This window comes from Vipera ursinii (assembly GCF_947247035.1).
Source record: "Vipera ursinii genome assembly, chromosome: 1".
NCBI classification, from domain to species: domain Eukaryota; kingdom Metazoa; phylum Chordata; class Lepidosauria; order Squamata; family Viperidae; genus Vipera; species Vipera ursinii.
This window is the reverse complement of record NC_139512.1, coordinates 8,426,830-8,441,801: the sequence shown is the minus strand read 5'-3', so window position 1 is coordinate 8,441,801 and position 14,972 is coordinate 8,426,830. Positions and strand designations below refer to the sequence as shown.

Sequence of the window (14,972 nt, the reverse complement as noted above, 5' to 3'; positions counted from 1 at the left end):
TCACAAAAGGGTGGTCACGTGACCCCAAAACCATGCCGTAAAAACGCGCCAGTTGCCAAGCATCCGAATTTTGATCATGTGACATGGGGAAAACTGCAATGGTCATAAGTGTGGAAATCAGTCTTAAGTCACGTTTGTAACTTCAAATTGTCACTAAACGAATGTTTGTAAGTCGAGGACTACCTGTATTTCCTTGTTCTAAACGAGGCTCCCTGCTTCTTCTGCAGAAAATGGTCTCCCCCCCACCCCCCACCAATAGATGAGCCAAAAAAAGGCTCCGCCCATTTGGCCTGTGTAGAAATGGATTGGAAGGTCTAGTTTTGTAGTATCCGTGTGCAAACCAGACTCATCCATGTTCTGGAACATTCCCGTATTGTCTCCAAAAGTGAATGTTCCAGTCAGGTTGGTCTTCCTGGAAGTAAATCCAAGTTTGAGCAGGATGAGGCCTTTGAAACATTTCAGGATCCTGACTTGGAATGAATCTTCCTGGCCAACTCTAGGCTTCTGTGTACATTATGGTAATATCTTGAGTACCTAGGAAATTGTACTAAATTGTACAATTATTTTTTTAAAAAATAATTGTGTGTGATTTTATACCAGAAGGAAATAGGCAATCCTCCCTATATTCATAAACATGGGGTTAAAACTGTGGTTGCCTACAGCATCCTCTTGCCCACAGGTCCTGCATCCCCACGGACTAAACATCCCTACTTCAGGTTTGCAGTAGATTTGATTTTGAATGCAAGATCAGGATTTCTATCTATCTAGTCACTAGCGCTGATGATGTTTACCTAGTTTGGGTAATGAAATGTCTGCAAGAAAACAGCCAGGCTCAGAGAGCGCCAAGGACCCCTCATTTCAATCCTGAGCTACAAATATTCTCCCTTTTATCTATCTGTCCATCTCTTGTCTATCCATTCATATCTGTCTAGCCACTCAAATCTATCCATATAGACATATATCCATTCATATCTATCCATTATCTGCCATTTTGTCTGTCTGGCTGTCTCTGTCTTTCTATTATTCTCTATTCATATCTATCTATCCATATCTATCTATATCCATTCATGTCTATTATCTAGCTATCCATCCATTATCTATCCTTCCATATCCACCTGTCCATATCTAGCTATTTCAATCTCTCTCCCCTCCCTTCTTCCCTTTCCCCTCCCTCCCTCTCTCCATACCTCCCTCTCTCTCCATATGTATCTACCTATCTTCGTACCTACCTAGGTTAGGCATCTGGGAATATCTCTTTGAGGACTGGTTGGCATGTGTGCATTGCCACCTTCAGTTTTATCATAGTTGTCAGTTTTGCAAGGTAGTTGGGACATGAAGCACATGTCCTAGCTCTCGACTTCATTGTAAGGTTAGAGTAACACCGCCAAGATCACCGGGTCAAAAGGTCGGTGATGCAGAAAGGCTTGATATGACTTCGGCAACAGCTGCTATAAGGATGCTATCAGTCTCTAGGGCTGAAATGACCTTAAAAGATATCAAAACAGAACAAAACAGCAACATAAAGCATTAATTTCCATTGGGATCTCACACACACACACAGACATGCTCCAAATTCTAGCACCAAAGGAGAAGGAACTGAGCTGACAAATTCCAGAATTTCCCAACTGGAAGACTGCCTTATAAACCAGTGCCTCTCAACCTTGGCCATCTTAAGAAGCGTGGACTTCAACTCCCAGAATTCCCCAACTTCCAGCATTCTGGAAGTCCAGGCTTCTTAAGACGGTTAAAGTCGAAGAGGCACTGGTCTGGAATGATATCGGAGGGCCCCCCGAAAAAAACCATTTTTCTGGCAGGCTAAGATGTCGCTTTCTCTCCCTTCTCCATGCAGGTTCTCTACTTCCCTCAGAAACCTAAAGCACTTTGACTGCCAAGAGAAACAGGCGCTGATAGTGAGTAAAGCCTCCAGGAAGAAATTCCTCTGGGAAGCCCGCATGGCCCTTATCCTCTGAGCAGAGCCTGTTTGCCTAACTCAAGTGATGGCGAACCTTTTAGAAACCGAGTGCCCAAATTGCAACCCAAAACCCACTTATGTATCGTCGGGTGCCGGGTGGGCGTGGCCCATTGGGTGGGCGTGGCCCATTGGGTGGGCGTGGCCCATTGGGTGGGCGTGGCCCATTGGGTGGGCGTGGCTGCGGTGGTAATGGCAGACTGGGTGGGCCTAAAAAGTTCAATCAATTCCAACTTTGCGAGATCTTTTTTTTCCCCGCGAGGTTGAAATTGATTGATTGATTGAACCTTTTTTTTTTTGCCCATGGCGGCAGAGGCCTAAAGCGAAAAGGTTTTATAAAACCCAGCTGAAGGGCTAGAACTGGGGCGATGGTGCGCGTGCCCACAGAGAGGGCTCTACGTGCCACTTGTGGCACGCGTGCCATAGGTTCGCCACCACGGGCCTAACTTGTTCTTCTTCGCAGGAGAAAGCCAGGGCGAACTATAGCCACGAACTCAACTGGTGCATCAGCTTGATTGCGGATTACAGAATCAGAGTAGGTAAGACGCAAAGGCCCAAGGAGCTTTCTTATTTCCCATCCTAGATTTATGAGTGGGTGGTCTTTTTGCAGCTTGGTTGACTTCTTTCCTGCATTTTTCAGCTGGAGATTCTGCTGCAGTGCTCCAACTACCTTTAACGGGTAGCCCTCGACATACAGCCATTCGTTTAGCGACTGAAGTTACAACGCTTAACAACCGGTGCAGCATCCCCATGGTCAAGGGATCAGAATTCGGGCGCTTGGCAACTGACGTGTATTTATGACAGTTGCACTGTCCCGGGGTCATTTGATCCCTGTTTGTAACCAGCTGGCTTTCAACAACCAAAGTCAATGGGGGAAGCCAGATTCACTTAACGACCTAACATTTGCAGTGGTTTGCTTAATGACGGTGGCAAAAAAGGTTGTAAAATGGGGCATTTGACAACTGCCTTGCTTAGCAATGGAAATTTTGGGGCTCAATTGTAGCCGTACGTTTCTTCTGTTAGCCTCACATCGTCTCCTTTAACTCTTCTTGGTAGACCTGCAGATTGTCCTCGACGTATGACTGTAATACAGGCTGCCCATTGAGGTCCTAAAGCAGGTCGGTCACATGACTGACACAATTTCACAAGCGTTTTTGTAGTGGTCATTAAGCAAACCAATGGGTTGCTATAGGCATGGTTTTGCTGAAAAGTGGAATTAAAACACCAGTTGAGGGTAAATGTATCGTAAAATCCAGTCACATGGGTGCTGCAAACAGCCATAAACCTGGCCTGGTTGCCCAATGCCCAAAGTGTGGTTGCATGGCTGCAGTGGGAGATGCCATTGGAATTTTGTATCTGGGCCATAAATAAGCAGGTAGGTCCCTCCAGAACTTTGAACGGTCACTAAGCAACTGGTCATAAGTCAATGGTCCATGTTGCAGAGATGGAAAAAAATGATGAATGAAGTTAGGGAACTTCCAGGTCAGAAACTGCGGGATGACTTCCCTGCCTGTACTGAAAGCCAGAGGAATCGGTCTGCATTTTCCTACCTTCGGGACCACGTTGCAGCAGATGTGGGCAATTTTGCTATTTGTGGCCTGAATTTCAGTTTAACAAAAAAATTGATTCTCAGGTAATCTGGGGACATTTGCAGAAGACGCTGACCCAAGTTTCCAGATCACTTTTTCAGGCAGTTGCTTTGAAGGGGATCAAGTACAGGTAGTCTTCAACTTACAGCCCCAATTGGGATCAGAATGTTCGTTGCTAAGCATGGTGGTGGTGAAGTGAATCACACCTGATTTTATGAAAAAAAAAATTTTTTGCCTCGATTGTTAAGTGAATCACACAACCATTCAACGAATCTGGCTTCCCCCACTGACATTGCTTGTCACAAGCTGATTGTAAATACAGGCCGGTTGTCAAGCAACCACAGTTTGATCAGATGACTGTAGGGATGCTGCAATGCTGCAATGCTGCAAGTGCGAGGACTGGTCATAAGTTACGTTTTTCAGCACTGTTGTAACTTCAAGCTGTCACTGAACAAATAATTGTAAGTCAAGAACTACCTGTGTCAACACTGAGCAAATGTTCAGATATTTTGAGCTGATAAGATTAAGATAGGATATAAATCTAATAATAACATAGTAAGTCTTATTTGACCAGTAGGGGACGTGGTGGCTCAGTGGGTTAGGATGCTGAGCTTGTCGATCAGAAGGTCGGCAGTTTGGCGGGTCGAATCCCGAGTGCCACGTAGCAGAGTGAGCACCTGTTACTCGTCCCAGCTTCTGCCAACCTAGCAGTTCGAAAGCTCGTAAAAATGCAAGTAGAAAAATAGGGACCACTACAGTTGGAAGGTAACAGCGTTCCGTGCGCCTTTGGCATCTAGTCATGCCGGCCACATGACCACGGAGACGTCCTCGGACAAGCGCTGGCTCTTCGGCTTTGAAACGGAGATGAGCACCGGCCCCTAGAGTTGGAAACGACTAGCACACATGTGTGTGGGAACCTTTACCTTTACCTAAGTCTTATTTGATTTGCATTTTAATTGAACTTAAGTGATATTGTGTCAGAGTGTGCACAGTCTTATTGCGCTAAGATAACCCAGGAGTAAACACAGTAAACAGTGGTTTGTATTAAATGGTGGTTTATCTTACACTATCTACAATATCATACACCAGGAACAATATACATACATGAGATAATACATCAGGACCAACAAACCACAGTTACAGCAGGAAACGGAAGAGAGAGAACACATCAGCAGAGCCTTCCCTTTATATAAATGCTCTTAAACAGACACAGACCCTGCTGAGTCATTGCCACCATTACATTACATCTTACATTACATAAGCTGGTTAGCTGTTAAATCAATACCTTGACATATTGTCCAGCCCTGTAGTCAATCATTTTCTCTTTGGGTGATAGTAAATAAAATTATAGTTTGATCGTCAGTTTTAGAATGTCGGGCTGCCTCTGCACACAGTCATCCATCCCCAATTTGAGCATTTTTCATCCTCTTTGTCACTGGGGGTGGGGGGAATCACAAAACATTTCACCTATTTTGGCCATGTCATATGGGGGAGTTAATGGGGAGAAAGCAATTATGTTTGGAAGAGTTAGCAGCAAAAGGCAACCAGGCCGTCAAAGAACACTGTGCTTGGACAGCATCAAAGCTGACATCAGCCAGAGCATAGAAAAACTCAAACTGTGCAAGATCTGAAACTATGGGGAGACCTAAACCACAGAATCGGCAAGAGTCAGACGTGACGGAATGGATAACATCATCATCCTGTATTCTTAGGTTGCCATTCTTTTGTGGGATCCTTCCTGGAATACTGTGCTGATGATATGAGTGAGTAAGCTTCATTTTGTATCTTAAGAAGCTCCAATCTTTGGAAGAGGGCTGTCTACATTAGATAACAAAATTAAAGCAGCTTAATGAGAACAGGGCCAGCTTAGAATTCCTTCTCTTGTAAAACTGCTCTGATGTTGCTAATGGCGCTCAGCCCTTCTGCACTTCCATGTATTGGCAGTCTTTGAACTTCTGATGCTCACCATCCTGAGAATGTTATCTGTGTGCTATGTTACAGATGGTCCTTGACTTACGACCATCATTGACCCCGGAATTATGATCCTAAGTTGTTGCAGTCGTAAGTTGAGGTATCACATGATCGGACCCAATTTTTTTACACTTTTTATGGTGGCAAACATTAAGGTCTTCGAATGGATGCCACAGTCGTTGATGGAACCAGTTTTCCCCAGTGGGTGTGCTTTTGCTGAAAACTGGCAAAAAAGTATCAGAAATCCTTGTTACTTGACCATAGGACCCTGCGAATAGCCATAAAAGATGGGTGAGTTACCAAATGCACAAAATTACAGCCATTTGTCTGACATGGTATAGGGCAGGGGTAGGCAACCTTGGCTCTTTTATGACTCGTGGACTTCAGCTCCCAGAATTCCTGAGCCAGCATGGCTCAGCTTGGAAACCTCTCCCTTTCCCCTCAGCATGGCTGGCTCAGGAATTCTGGGAGTTGAAGTCCACGAGTCATAAAAGAGCCAAGGTTGCCTACCCCTGGACAGGGCTTCCTGCCCGAGCAGTGGGTTGGACTAAATGACCTCCAAGGTCCCTTCCAATTTTACTATTATTGTTATTATTCTTATTATTAAAATTCTGCAGGATGTATGTTTTGTGTGCAGCTGTCATAACTTGAAATGTCATGTGTAATTTGGGGAGGGGGGATGTGTCTGTCGTAACTTTGAACAGTCGTTAAGTGACAGGTTATAAGACGAGGATTGCCTGTGATTGTGTGACAGGAAGAGAAATAGGGATTAGCAACTTTTTAGACCAGGATCTCCAAACTTGGCAATTTTAAGACTTGCGGACTTCAACCCCCAGAACTCCCCGGCCAGTCATGAATTCTGGGAGCTGAAGTCCACAAGCCTGAAAGCTGCCAAGTTGGGAGACTCCTATTTTAGATGTTGATCCAACTCTGAGCAGAGACCCTGGCTTCTCTTTTCCAAGGCTCTCCGATCCGAAAAGAATCCTTCCATACTTTATCCCAGATGAGCTTCCCTGAGATGGAGGTGCTGGACAATGGGGAGCTTCTCGCTGAGATAACCCCCCCAAAGCAAATTAAGAAAATTCTTCCTGACCGGACGCGAGCCGCCCGAGACAGAGCCAACAATCGGATCGTGGAGTTCATCGTAAAAGCCAAAGGAGCTGACGAGCACCTTCGCTCCATCCTAAAGAGCCAAAAACAGTCGCGCTGGCTGAGGAAATCCCTTAAAACGCCCCAGTATTTGATCCTGGAGACCTACCTGGAGGATGATTATCAGCAAGACCTTGTGCTCAACTACTTAAAGAAAGTTTATCGGGAAGTTGGAGCCAAGAAGCTGCCGGTTAAAAATAGAGACAGTGCCAAATTTGTCCTTGAAGTCCTTTTTCCAGAAGTAAGTGAAGTGTGGAGGATGTGGAAGATAAGCAGAGACTATGTACTGATTCATTCCCCCGTGTGAAGGTCAATCCCTCTGGTTGTATTTGACTAGATTGGCATGTTGCAGCTCTCCAAGGATTCAGGTAGAAATTTTTCGTAGCCATCCTTGGAGACACCGAAATATGAATTGAGTGTTTTTTCTTCTGCAACTAAGTTGCAGCCTTCTCCTCCTCTTCCTCCTCCTCCTCCTCCTCCTCCTCCTCCTCCTTCTCCTTCCTCCCCCTCCTCCTTTTTCAGAACATGCTGACCAAATGGCCTCTAAACCAATGTTTTTCAGCCTTGGCCACTTTAAGAGGTGTGGAATTCTGGGAACTGAAGTCCATACATCTTAAAAAGGCCAAGGTTGAAAAACACTGCTTCTAAAACCAGGGGTCTCCAACCTTGGCAACGTTTAAGACTTGTGGACTTCAACTCTCAGAATTCCTCAGCCAGCAAAGCTGGCTGAGGAATTCTGGGAGTTGAAGTCCACAGGTCTTTAAGTTGCCAAGCATGAGGACCCCTGCTCTAAACTCTGCCCTTTTCTTTTCGTCTCCAGGCCATCATTTATGCAATTTCTGCTGTGGATCAGATTGACTACAAGACAGCAGAAGAAAAATACATCAACGGACCTCCAGTGAGCAAAAGGTATATCTGCTCAGACCTCCATCCCATATATAAGTCTGCCTACCTCATACAATCAGTCTGCTTACCTCACATAGTCTCTTGTGTGCCTGTCACGTTCTGCAGTGGTGACATTGTTTTCCCGTTATCCCACACCTGGTACTTCTAGACGTGTTGGGATTGCCATTCCCAGAATTTCCAAACAGTACGAAGATGGTTGCCAGGAATTCTGGAATTATGTCTTTGTGTGTTTGTGTTTGTGAATCTTCCTTCCTTCTTTCTTTCCTTCCTTCCTTCCTTCCTTCCTTCCTTCCTTCCTTCCTTCCTTTCATCTCAGGTTTGCCATTGCTTGCTCTTAGGTCTGACATTGGCCAAAATGTCCCCCAGCTGTCTTTGTACCTAAGGCAGAATTAGAACTCTTTGCTTCTGAGTTTCTAGACTGCTTCCTTAACCACTGCACCAAACTGCCTCTCCTAGATATATATTTTTATGCATCTCACCCACGTCAGTAGATTCTGGACATATATGAAGTGCAATGGCGCTATCTAACAATGAAATTCAGTGGTGAAAAAAGTAAGGTTCTACATTTAGGCAAGAAAAAACACATGCCCAGGTACAGTGTAGGTGGTACCTTGCTCAACAGCCGTAACTGTGAGAGGGATCTCGGAGTCCTAGTAGACAATCACTTAAATAGGAGCCAGCTGTATGCTGCAGCTGCCAAAAAAGCCAACACAGTGCTAGGCTGCATTAACAGAGGGATAGAATCAAGATCAAGTGAAGTACTAATACCACTTTACAACGCCTTGGGAATGCGACACTTAGAATACTGCATCCAGTTTTGGTTACCATGGTGTAAAAAAGATGTTGAGACTCTAGAAAGAGTCCAGAGAAGAGCAAAAAAGATGATTAGGGGGCTGGAGGCTAAACCATATAAGGAATGGTTGCTGGAATTGGGTCTGTCTAGTTTAATGAAGAGAAGGACGAGGGGGGACATGATAGCAGTCTTCTAGTATCTCAGGGGCTGACCCAAAGAAGAGGGAGTCAAGCTATTCTCCAAAGCACCTGAAGGCAGGACAAGAAGCAACGGATGGAAATTAACCAAAGAGAAGCAACCTAGAACTAAGGAGAAACTTCCTGACAGTTAGAACAATTAACCAGTGGAACAACCTGCCTCCAGAAGCTGTGAATGCTCCAACACTGGAAGTTTTTAAGAAGAGACTGGGCAGCCATTTATCTGAAAAGGTATAGGGTTTCCTGCCTGAGTAGGGGGTTGGACTAGATGACCTCCAAGGTCCCTTCCAACTATTATTATTATTATTATTATTATTATTATTATTATTATTATTATTACTACTACTAATACTACTATTATTTTTATTATCCACCCACAAATCTCAGACTCACAAAAAATGCCAATCAAACCCAGCCTTCCCGCTAAGATTTCAAAAACAAACTTGGTCCAACCATCTAGCGCAGGGGTCCTCAACCATGGCAGCTTCAAGACTTGTAGACTTCAGCTCCCAGAATTCCTCAGCCAGCAAAGCTGAGGAATTCTGGGAGTTGAAGTCCACAAGTCTTAAAGTTGCCACGGTTGAGGACTCCTGATCTAGCGAAGGGCCAACAGTAATTAGAGAGGCCGCCTCTTTGAGAGCAAAGGCTGCCACCAAAAAGGAGTGCCTCCAAGCCAGTACACTACAGGTAGTCCTCAACTTACAACAGTTCATTTAGTGACCTTCAAAAGTTACAACAGGACTGAAAAAAAGTGACCTATGGCCATTTTTCATACTTAATGACCACTGTGGCATCCCCGTGGTCACGTGATTAAAATTCTAGACCCTTGGCAAACTGGCTCATATTTATGACAGTAGCATGTCCCGGGATCGTGTGATCGCCTTTTGCGACCTTCTGACAAGCAAAGTCAATGGGGGAAGCCGGATTTATCGCACCGATTTAATAAACTGCCGTAAGAAGCTACCCTGCTGCATAAAAAAAAAATATTTGGCCATTTCAGAAACATATTTGGAACAAGAATAAAACTACAGGTTTTATTTGCTTGCAACTATTTGGTTCGTGACTGTTTGAAGTTACAGTGCCACTGAAAAAAACATCGGCTTACAACCAGTTCTCCCACTTATGACCAGCGCACCATCTACTGCTAAGCTTGTAAGCCGCCCTGAGTCTTCGGAGAAGGGCGGGATATAAATGGAATTAAAATAAAAAATAAAAAAAAAATCTCTATGGTAACTTGATCCAAATTCAAGCACTTGGCAACTGGCATGTATTCACGGTGGCTGCAACGTCCTGAGGCCACGTGGCTGCCATTTTTAACCTCCCAGATCGCTTCTGACAAGCAGTCGTTGGGGGGGGGGAAAGCCGGATTCGTTTAATGACCACATGATTCGCTTTAACAACTGCAGGCGGTTTCCTTCACAGCAGTGGCAAAAAGGTTGCGAAATTGGGCGTGACTCATTTAATAACCACTCTGAACAGCAACAGATATTCTGGTCCCAAATGCGGTCGTAAGTTGAGGACTTCTTGTATCATATTGTTGACAATGTACAGTGGGGGGGGGATGTATTTGATCCCCTGCTGATTTTGTACGTTTGCTCATTGACAAAGAAATGATCAGTCTAAAATTTTAAGTACTAAGGTTTACTTTAACAGTGAGAGACAGAATAACAACCACAAAAAAAAAAAGAATCCAGAAAAACCCATTTCAAAAAAGTTATAAATTGATTTGCATTTTAATGAGTGAAATAAGTATTCGATCCCCTATCAGTCGGTAAGATTTCTGGCTCCCAGGTGTCTTTTATTATTATTATTATTTTTTATTTATTATATTTTTTATACCGCCCTTCTCCCGAAGGACTCAGGGCGGTGTACAGGGCAATAAATATAAGAACGGAATACAAAAGTTAAAAAGCAATTAAATATTATGCCCAAGTTTAAAACAGTAATTAAAAGACATATTAAACCCCCAACCCTAACCCATCAAACCAGGTCAGATTGCTCGAATAAATAAGTTTTTAGATTGCGCCAGAAGGAGCGAAGGTCGGGGGCCATCCGGAGCTCAACCGGCAAGCGGTTCCATAGGTCTGGCGCGCCCACAGAGAAGGCCCTCCCCCTAGGGCCCACCAATCGACATTCGGCCCTCCCCATAGGGCCCACCAATCGGAGGCACCCTGAGGAGGCCCTCTCTGTGGGAGCGCACTGGATGGAGGGAAGTTGACGCCGGCCGCAGGTGTTGCCGTAGGTAATCTGGACCCATGCCATGTAGGGCTTTGTAAGTCATTACCAACACCTTGAATCTCACCCGGAGGACAACCGGCAGCCAATGCAGCTCGCGGAGCAAAGGTGTAACATGGGAGTATCGGGAGACTCCCAGCACAACTCGCGCGGCTGCATTCTGCACCAGTTGGAGCCTCCGAGTGGTCTTCAAGGGCAGCCCCATGTAGAGAGCATTACAGTAGTCTAGACGAGAGGTCACGAGCGCATGAGTGACTGTACGCAAGGCATCCCGGTCCAGATAGGGTCGCAACTGGCGCACCAGGTGACAAGCTGAGATTAGGAGCACTCTTTTAAAAGGAGTGCTCCTAATCTCAGTTTGTTACTTGTATAAGAGACACCGGTCCACAGAAGCAATCAATCAATCAGATTCCAAACTCTCCACCATGGCCAAGACCAAAGAGCTATCCAAGGATGTCAGGGACAAGATTGTAGACCTACACAAGGCTGGAAAGGGCTACAAGACTATCGCCAAGCAGCTGGGTGAGAAGATGACAGCAGTTGGTGCGATTATTCGCCAATAGAAGAAACACAAAATAACTGTCAATCTCCCTCGGCCTGGGGCTCCATGCAAGATCTCACCTCGTGGAGTTGCAGTGATCATGAGAACGGTGAGGAATCAGCCCAGAACTACATGGGAGGATCTTGTCAATGATTTCAGGGCAGCTGGGACCAAAGTCGCCAAGAAAACAATTGGTAACACACTCCGCCGTGAAGGACTGAAATCCTGCAGCGCCCACAAGGTCCCCCTGCTCAAGAAAGCACATGCACAGGCCCGTCTGAAGTTTGCTAATGAACATCTGAATGATTCAGAGGAGAACTGGGTGAAAGTGTTGTGGTCAGAGGAGGCCAAAATCTAGCTCTTTGGCATCAACTCGCCGTGTTAGGAGGAGGAGGAATGGTGCCTGTGACCCCAAGAATGCCATCTCCATCGTCAAACATGGAGGTGGAAACATTATGCTTTGGGGGTGTTTTTTCTGCTAAGGGGACAGGACAACTTCACCGCGTCAAAGGGACGGTGGATGGGGCCAGGTACCGTCAAATCTTGGGCGAGAACCTCCTTCCCTCAGCCAGGGCATTGAAAATGGATCGTGGATGGCAATAACCCAAAACACATGGCCAAGGCAACAAAGGAGTGGCTCAAGAAGAAGCACATTAAGGTCCTGGAGTGATCTAGCCAGTCTCCAGACCTTAATCCCATAGAACAGGGGTGTCAAACTCAATTTCATTGAGGGCCGCATCGGCATTGAGGTTGCCCTCAAGGGGCCGGGTGGGTATGGCCAGGGTGGGCGTGGCCTACTGGGTGGGCGTGGCTAGAGTGCGTATGGCTTACTGGGTGGGCGTGGCCAGCTCTACATCGTTCGCCTCAAGGGTGCATGGGGACCTGGGCAGGAGTGGGGACAGATCTGAGGGTCTCTGGCAGGAGGAGGGTCTCTGGGCCAGGGCCAAGGCAGTGGGGGCCGTTCCCTCACTGTTTCCAGGATGGCTTCGCGGGCCGCATGAAACCACTTCGCGGGCCGGATCCGGCCCCCGGGCCTTGTGTTTGACATGTCTGCCATAGAAAATCTGTGGAGGGAGCTGAAGGTTCGAGCTGCCAAACGTCAGCCTCGAAACCTTAATGACTTGGAGAGGATCTGCAAAGAGGAGTGGGACAAAATCCCTCCTGAGTTGTGTGCAAACCTGGTGGCCAACTACAAGAAACGGCTGACCTCTGTGATTGCCCGCAAGGGTTTTACCATCAAGTACTAAGTCATGTTTTGCGAAGGGCTCACATACTTAATTCACTCATTAAAATGCAAATCAATTTATAACTCTCTTGAAATGCGTTTTTCTGGATTATTATTATTTTTGTGGTTGTTATTCTGTCTCTCACTGTTAAAGTAAACCTACCATTAAAATTGGTAGACTGATCATTTCTCTGTCAGTGAGCAAACATACAAAATCAGCAGGGGATCAAATACTTTTTCCCCCCTCACTGTAACAAATAAAATGTGAAGTTCAGCATTTATGGCTGAAGGGAACACAGTTGGTCTTGAGTTCTATTCTTTAAAAAGAAAAAAGGAACAAAATCTCAGGGTTTCAGCCTCCCCATTGCTAGAGGTTTGTTTTGTTTGCTTGCAACTTTTTTTTAAATCCTTCAGGGAAAGAGAAGAATTTGAAAAAGAAATTCAAGAGGAGAAGCAAAATTGTGCCAAGAAAGCAAGAAGCCATCTGTAGAAAATAAACTCTGAAGCTCTTTTTCCATCCATTTATGTACCGGGTCCTGTAAGGGAGATTAAATTCCGTGGTTTTGTACAGAATATTAAATTTATTTTTTTATATAGATGTATATGAAAGAGATATCTATGAAATGGGAGGAATAGGTAGGTATGCCTGCTGTTTCCTCCGTCTCCATTCATTTAGAAGAAAATGAATTTTGTTTGGTCTCTCGAAACAAATCTCAGCTACATAAGAAGAAGCTGCCTCCGATTTAAAACACATCTTAAAATTATATTAATAAGTATCAGCTCCTTATAGACTCGATTGTGATTTGAGCCCACTGTTGACTCCGGACAATGTTTGAAATGGCTCTCATACCTATTTAGCCAGAAGCAACATGCATGTATGTATTGCAAACTCTTCTCTCTTCTGTTCTTAAGTAATTGGGGGGGATGGTTGAGATTCATTCAGTCTGTGCTGATGCTAAGTTGTAGGGCCGGACACACTTCCAGACTTATTCAGAAGTGCTTTGCAACATGGGCGAGGGCAGCCACTCTTTACTACTCATTAAAGCAGCTGCATCCTTTTTAAAGCCGCCTACAGAAGCCTGAAAAAGATAGGTTTCCTTTTATGAGTTGGTTCATTAAATCAGCCACACTGTAACGCAACTCTTAAAAGATGTCATGTGTTTCAGGCTTGGGTGGGGTGGGGAATGTGTTGCTTTAATGAGCAGCAGGAAGTTGCTGCATTCAACCACCTCTGAGGACCTTACGATTCATTTTTGAAGCATGGAGAAAACAACTTAGACAATGTTTTCAATTCAAATGTTTTCGAGCCTAGAACGCTCAGTTTTAAGTTATGAAAACCTTATTTTGAGCTCAGAATAGCTGTTTCGCCATAGAACACTTGTTCTGATAATTTTCTGACCTCAGAAAACCTCATTTCAAGCTTGGAGTATTGAGTAATGGTTGGAGTGGCCTTTTCTGATTTTATATGTTTTGCATAATTCCTAATTCTGAATTGCACATTTTAAAAATACAATATTGTTTACCAGATGTGGGGAACTATGCCTCTTTTATGACTTGTGGACTTCAACTCCCAGAGTTCCTGAGCCAGCATGGCTCAGCATGGAAACCTCTCCCTTTCTCCTCATCATGGCTGGCTCAGGAATCCTGGGAGTTTAAGTCCACAAGTCATAAACGGGCCATATTTCCCCAACCCTGTTTTAAACAATACTGTTGTCTAAAATCAATTGCTTTTCATTTTTATAAATCTGCTTACATCATCAGCCAAGACATTCTGCAATACTACACTTATCCTACCGTACAGTATTTTGTAATTCTGGATCGCTTTTGGAGCGGGCGGGAGAGGGGGAGAAGATAAATGCAGATGACATTCAATAGTCTCCATTTTTATTGACTGTACAGACATTCCTTATGACATCCCTACTCTGCAACTTTCATGTTTTATAATTTTGGAAAAAAAATGAAAATAAAAATAGCTTTCAGTGCTTCGCATTGTAGTGTCGTGTCTTCTCAGGCCTCAGAAGTACTGATAGGCCTCGACTTATAATTCATTTAACGACTGTTCAAAATTACAACCATGCTGGGGAAATTTAAAAAAGGGACTTAACAATTGGCCCTTGCACTTAGGACAGGGGACCCCAACCCCTGGTCCACGGCCCACTACTGGGCCGTGACCTATTTGGAATTGGGCTGTGTGAGTGGCTGGCTGGAGTGCGCACGTGCGGAGACACAGCTCAGCTTGCGCAAGCAGCAGGCTGGTGCGCACCAGCCCGCTGCTTGTACAGGTCCAGCTGTGTACATGTGCGTGCTGGCCCACTACATGTGTGGCCCAATTCCCCTCCACCCCACCCCGCTCATCAGGGCCACCAAGCCACAAAGGGTGGGGATTACTGACTTAGG

At 45.1% G+C, this 14,972-nt stretch overlaps 1 protein-coding gene across 1 annotated transcript in view; it reads left to right on the top strand.

The window, feature by feature from the left end:
* The window catches only part of PWWP3A (PWWP domain containing 3A, DNA repair factor), a 44,851-nt gene extending 30,300 nt beyond the window's left edge, over positions 1-14,551 (top strand). The window contains exons 9-14 of the mRNA XM_083363477.1: positions 1,850-1,910; positions 2,433-2,508; positions 5,271-5,321; positions 6,492-6,919; positions 7,499-7,587; positions 12,990-14,551. Of these exons, the coding sequence (XP_083219603.1) occupies positions 1,850-1,910; positions 2,433-2,508; positions 5,271-5,321; positions 6,492-6,919; positions 7,499-7,587; positions 12,990-13,065 (781 nt within the window). The 3' untranslated portion in view covers positions 13,066-14,551. The remainder of the gene's footprint in view (positions 1-1,849; positions 1,911-2,432; positions 2,509-5,270; positions 5,322-6,491; positions 6,920-7,498; positions 7,588-12,989) is intronic.
* The last annotated feature ends 421 nt before the right edge of the window (positions 14,552-14,972 follow it).